General features: G+C 39.3%; 1 protein-coding gene across 2 annotated transcripts in view; it reads right to left on the reverse strand.

Annotated features, from left to right (window-relative positions):
• Positions 1-2514: 2514 nt before the first annotated feature.
• emc10 (ER membrane protein complex subunit 10) overlaps positions 2515-6016 on the reverse strand; it is a 5622-nt gene continuing 2120 nt past the window's right edge. The window contains exons 3-8 of one of the 2 annotated variants that reach the window (XM_014018791.1): positions 5750-5862; positions 5492-5605; positions 4886-5070; positions 4697-4790; positions 3269-3366; positions 2735-2824 (exon numbers count right to left, since the gene is read on the reverse strand). In XM_014018791.1, the coding sequence (XP_013874245.1) occupies positions 3280-3366; positions 4697-4790; positions 4886-5070; positions 5492-5605; positions 5750-5862 (593 nt within the window). In that variant the 3' untranslated portion in view covers positions 2735-2824; positions 3269-3279. Of the gene's footprint in view, positions 2825-3268; positions 3367-4696; positions 4791-4885; positions 5071-5491; positions 5606-5749; positions 5863-6016 lie in introns of both variants that reach the window. The other variant, XM_014018790.1, reaches the window with a different exon arrangement.

Below are 6016 nucleotides of genomic sequence, written 5' to 3' on the forward strand. Positions count from 1 at the left end.
ATTTTTGGAAGGTCGTTTATGTATAATAGGAAAAGCAATGGGCCCAGTATGCTACCCTGTGGAACTCCCACGGAACAGGGCAGAGACCCGGACCCTTTTAGTGAACATTTTATGGTCTTAAAATAAGATGGTAGTTAATTCCAAAGCTTACAACTCGACAGAGAAGGCTGTCTGTCCAAAAGTCGTCCAGTGAAAAATTGTATTTTACAGTCAGAGTTTGTGGCTCTTCTAGTGACTCTAGTTCTGTTCTCTCTTTCAATAAATGTACGCAATGATTCTGGTGCTAAATGATTAATACATATATAGAATAGTTCAAGAAAACAAAGCTGTCAAAGCTCATTTAATTGTTTATCTAAATAACAGTACAGTGATGTTAGCGGATTGGCTTTTTATGCATCATTTTTTACAGCCTGATTAAATAAAGAGCCAATGTGTTTGGTTGCAGTCAGAAAGGCCTGTGCCCATGCTGTAATGATCCCAAACATGATTGCTAATTCCAACTAAGCTAACAGCTAATGATATTGCTAATTTGACAATGAGCTATAATTGGACCATTTTTAAATGAATACAGCTAAAAATTAGTGTAGTAGCTGATAAACAATCTTTAATAAAATCTGATTTCAAATACAAAATCCAAGATGGTCACCAAAGCTTAATTCAAATGGCTCCAACTCAGCTGGTTTTAGAAATACTGAGCTGAAATTTGGTGTGATCACGAACATATAAGCACAGACAAGTCATAACTTTAAGGCCACATGGCAATACTCGTCAGAGATTCTCGAAAACTTTCCTAGTTGCCCCATGTCGTTGTGACTGGCCACACAGAAAATTCAGCTGTTTGACAGATATTTACTTGTTTTTAATGCTCTAACCGCCAAACTTTGAAATACCACGTGATCGCCAGCCCACTTGTCAATCARTTGAGGGTGGCCAATCAGATACCAGGTGGCARTTGTCACCCCAGCCACCCCTCTGGCTCWGCCCCAGGACTGAGAGCAGACAGTGGTTCAGCCATCTGATTAAGATGCCTCCTGGAAGCAGACACCGATCTGCTGAAGAGAATCATAAATCATTGTCTGGGATCCTCAGGATCCTCCTGGAGGAGCGCTTGTTTTCTTGAGATAACGTGTTTAGGATATATTTTTGTGTTGCATCCAGTTTTACTGTAAAGATTTTCAGAAATTTTAATCAAGACCATTGAAGTGACTAGTTCAGGTCCAAACRTTCTGCCAGTTGTGACTCACTTTTTCTGTTGAAGACATGGGAGCACCTTTTCTCATTGTTTGTCTTTTTAAGAGTAAGCTAGTTAGAGGTGTTTTAATGAGGTGTGATGAAGCTGTCAGTGCCGGCAGTTAGATTACCGCCTCAATTCTGTGTGAAGCTTGAAAACAAGATTCAGCAGCTGCTTCTTCCTGCTGCCAGTGGTTTAAACTGGATTGTAGCATGACCTTTGGGGGCATTAAGGGGATGTTTATATTATTCATTGTGATCACTGTGATACAGGGAACAGCTCGGCTGGTAAAACTCTGATCAGACAGCAGTGAAACATAAAGCATGGTTGGACACGAGGGAGACAAAAAGTCTGCAAAGACCTGCTGGGACAATTATCTATGGACAGAGAGAAATCAAAGTCTTCTACATCAGTGGGTCAGGATTAGCCTGGTAAAAACCAGACCCTTGTCCTTAACTTTGCTTCATACAAGGGTCTGGACTCGCTGCAATAGAGAGGCGATTCTTGCTAGAGGCGTGGCCTCTGCTGAAGCGTGTGTGTGTCGCTGTGAAGGAGGCTAAGCTAAGAAGCTAACCGGAAATCGCGAGCGCTGTAAACAACCCTACTGAGAGGAGAGAAGTGCTCTGATTGGTTTGGCTAAAAATCTGCCAGCGAAATCCTTGTCTATGGGAGAAGTCCCAGAGCAGAGCAGAGAAGCGAAACTAGAATTGAGCGGAACTGCGTTGGAAGGCAAGGGCCAGGCMAGGTCAGGATGCAACCTTAAAACTAAACATTATTTTTTTGTCCCCGTGTCTTATTGAAACTCTAAATTAAATTCAAATAACTTACTTTGAGAAAGGACCCAGTAAAGAGTTGATGCTCCACATTATTTCCCCTCGATCATTAGCTTTATGGACACGGGACATTATGATGCAGCCGTCYCAGCACAGGCTTTAGTTCTAATTTACAAATGAGCCGTTAATAAAGCACACGGAGTCAACGTGACCAGATTGATGGCYTGGAAACGACGGCTCAAATGATCTCACTTATGGTGGAACATAAACCTTCGAACGTCCTCTAAATCATCAGATGTCAGAGGAGACGGGGGGAATGTCCCGCTGACACTGGCCTCTGTCCTGCCGGGCTCCCGTCACAATATTTACCTTCTATCAGCTCATAGTTTCAGAAAAGGTTGCTTATTTTTAGCAGCTTCCATGAACCCTGATGAGTAATATTCTGAATTGTGCTCATGTCACGTTTTAACGGTGAGCGATACGAGGAGCAGTAGAGTAAACMTCAACAACTCAAGTAATAAATACTTTATTTTCACATTAGTAATAAAAGTGCAGTCATCTGCGGGTCACAATATCTACTTTAAACTTTACATGTCAAAGATGGATCTGACGAATATTTCCCCTCCTTAAACAGTTTTATGTAGAGCAAATAAAACCTGTTGGAGAAACTCATTGTTCGGTCAACGTTCAGCAGGAAAACCGTCGGCGTGTTGGATCATCGACCTCCTCCGTTGGCAGCGCCGCCGCCAGCGCCTCCTCCTGATTGGTCCTGAGCGCCGGACATCATCAGGAAGAGGACGAGAGGCACGATGTACATCCACTGCAAGAGAAAAGAGACGAGGTAATTAGAGTAAGATGTATGTTTTAATGAAAAGACATTCAACAGRAATCCCTCATGTTCATTTTAAGAAGGTTCCACAATTTTTTTAATCCCAGATTAGGTCAAATTTATTAGGCCATGAAGAAAAAGTTAAGGAAACTAAAAAAATAAATAAAAAACTAACAGGACTACAGAGTGAAGAGCTCAGGGTTAAACACCAAACACATGCTACACATCTTCAAGTAAAGAAATGTTCAGCTTCTAACTGTTAATTCAGTAATATTTCATCGATCATCTGGCGACGTGTTTGTTATTAAACCTCTGAGAGAGCACCGGAGTGAAGAAGAAGTGGAAAACTAGGGTTTGTGTTTGATTTAGACGAGTTAAAAACAGAAACAGAGAGGAGAGGGGGGGACAGAATGAACCACAAGAAGAAAACTGTACTTCAGTGGGAATCAGCTCTGCTCTCTGCCGCCCCCTGCTGGGGGCTGTGCCGAATTGGAGATCATGAGGAAGATTGCACCTCCCAGAATCAAATACCACTGGAACACAGCACAGCACCGAGTCAACACATTGTCACTGCACACAGCACAACACAACACAACACAAAGGATCATATAAACAACAACACTGCTCAGACGAGCCACACCACCGAGACACCGGACAAGATCACTGTCCCAGAAATGTCACCTAAATTTATCTCCTAACAGCAACTCTGATGAACAAAATCTGACTTTTTGTTTGTTTTAATATTTCAGTAAAGCAACTGTTACAAAGGGAAGCATCAGAGCTGGATTTGAACCAACAACTAGAACAAAAGGTTCTTTAACTAATCTGTTTGGTTCAGTTAAAGCTGACAGCCGTCCCGAGCGGGGAACACTTAGGAGCCGAAAACATCAAACTAACGAGAAAAAAAAACAACTAAAAACAAGAAAAAACATTTATGGTGGAAAAAAAAAAACAGAAAAATAAAGTTTTATAGAAAAATATATATATACATAGTGAAATGACATTTCTGCAAGAAATGAACTGGGAGCTAAATGACTGAAAGTGTGCTGTTCAAACTAAATGTAGCAAAACAGTAACAAGATTTAAAAGTTAGGCTAAAATTCAGCAAAGCTTATCTAGAAGTAGTGCAAAGCTTTATAAAAGTGGTAAAAGGCTAGTTAAAAGCCTGAAAGCTAAAGCAGCAAAAGACCTGCAAATGCATAAAAAATTAGCTTTAAGCTAAACTTATCAAAAAGCAAGCTAAAACAATAAAGTATAAAAAGCTAGTTACAAGTTAAATTTATCAAAATGACAGCTAAAACCTAAAAATGATCAAAAAGCTAGATAAAAGCTAAAATGATAAAAATGACAGCTAAGAGCTAAAATGATCAAAAAGCTAGATAAAAGCTAAAATGATCAAAAACCTAGTCAAAAGCTAAAATGATCAAAAAGCTAGTCAAAAGCTAAAATGATCAAAATGACAGCTAAGAGCTAAAATGATCAAAAAGCTAGTCAAAAGCTAAAATGANAGCTAAGAGCTAAAATGATCAAAAAGCTAGTCAAAAGCTAAAATGATCAAAAATCTAGTTAAATGCTAAAATGATCAAAATGATAGCTAGTTAAATGCTAAAATGATCTAAAAGCTAGTTACAAGCTAAATTTATCAAAACGACAGCTAAAACCTAAAATGATCAAAAAGCTAGTTAAAAGCTAAAATGATCAAAAAGCTAGATAAAAGCTGAAATGATCAAAAAGCTAGTTGCTGTAACAACAAACAGCTGTAACAACAAACAGCTGTAAAAACAACAGAGTGAACGTCGACTCATAAATCTCAGAATCTCAAATCCACCTCGCACACTTTCAGCCTTCAGTGCGCTAACTTACATATTTAGCGAAGAAGGATTTCTGCTCCTGTGGATTCTTTCCTTTCTTTTCAGTTTCTTGTTCCATTCGTTCGAGGAACAGAGCCGTCTCAGGTCTGTGAGAAACATTTCAGTCAGCGTTCAAACGAAAACCCAAAATTTAAAAATGGAAAAAAGAAAAGAAAAGAGCACACTGATGAGCTGTACTGACCCGGGAGCGTTGACGGGAGCCATGATGCTGAGCGTGGTGTTGAAAACCTCAAGATCCACTTCATCTTCAACCTCGGTGCCTCTGCAGGCTCCAGGTATCGTCACTATGGAGACACCAATCAGGTATCCAGAGACGTCGGTGTGGAGCGTGATGACATCACTCAGGTGGGACTCAACCATGGCACACTGAAGATCACAGGGAAGTACAGCTTCACAATAACATTTACGTGTTAAATATTTAAATCCTTTTTAAAGGTTGCAGTTCAGTTTGAAGTTATAAAAATGTAACATCTTATAATTTCGTCTTTTATTTTGGTTTTTTTTTTTCCTGACAGTAAGCTAAACTGAGCTTTGAGGACAATAAAATTTTACCTGTTACTAAATTAGTTTTATTTTACATAGTTACATAATAACCTTTAGATTACATTCTAAACGTCATCTTGTTGAATAATTCTGTCTAAAAAGTCACAATCTTCACTTAAAGTTGCTCATTAGTGGAAATAAAAATGCTTTATGGATTTGCTTTAACAAATAAACAATAATTTAATCCAAAAGCAGAACTTGTGAAGCAGCAGCTGATTCTGKTGAAGAGGAGTGAAGTACACACAGCTCTGACAAACGCTGTGAGGTGGCCTTCCATCTGCCACTCCGTCTGTCGGTCGGCCTGCAGGAAAACACGAGGAACTCGGATTCTGTAGAGACCGTCCACTGCAGCCACTTCCTGAGGAGACATAAAAGTAAAAAAAAAAAAAAATTAACAACTAAAGAAAAGGCTAATTTCTTGTCTATTTTTTGATGATCACTTTTTAAACAATGTCTGGTTTTAACAGAATGTGTCTCTGAAACAACACCGGTCTGAACCCACCTTCAGTTTTGCTCTGTCCTCCTCTGAGAGCTGGTTCTGTGTGAGCGAGACGCTGGGCTCCCGGCCAGGTTTCAGCTGTAACGAGCCTCGGACCTGAAACTTTCCTGTATCGTCTGAAGAGACAAAACAAGGTGAATAATAACAAGAACTGAAAAACTGCATGCTGGAAATTCTTGTTTTGTTTTGTTTTGTTTGTTTGTTTGTTTGTTTGTTTGTTTGTTTATTTGTTTGTTTATTTGTTTATTTATTTATTTATTCATTTATTCA

The sequence above is a fragment of the Austrofundulus limnaeus genome, unplaced genomic scaffold (genome assembly GCF_001266775.1).
Source record: "Austrofundulus limnaeus strain Quisiro unplaced genomic scaffold, Austrofundulus_limnaeus-1.0 Scaffold201, whole genome shotgun sequence".
Classification (NCBI taxonomy): Eukaryota; Metazoa; Chordata; class Actinopteri; order Cyprinodontiformes; family Rivulidae; genus Austrofundulus; species Austrofundulus limnaeus.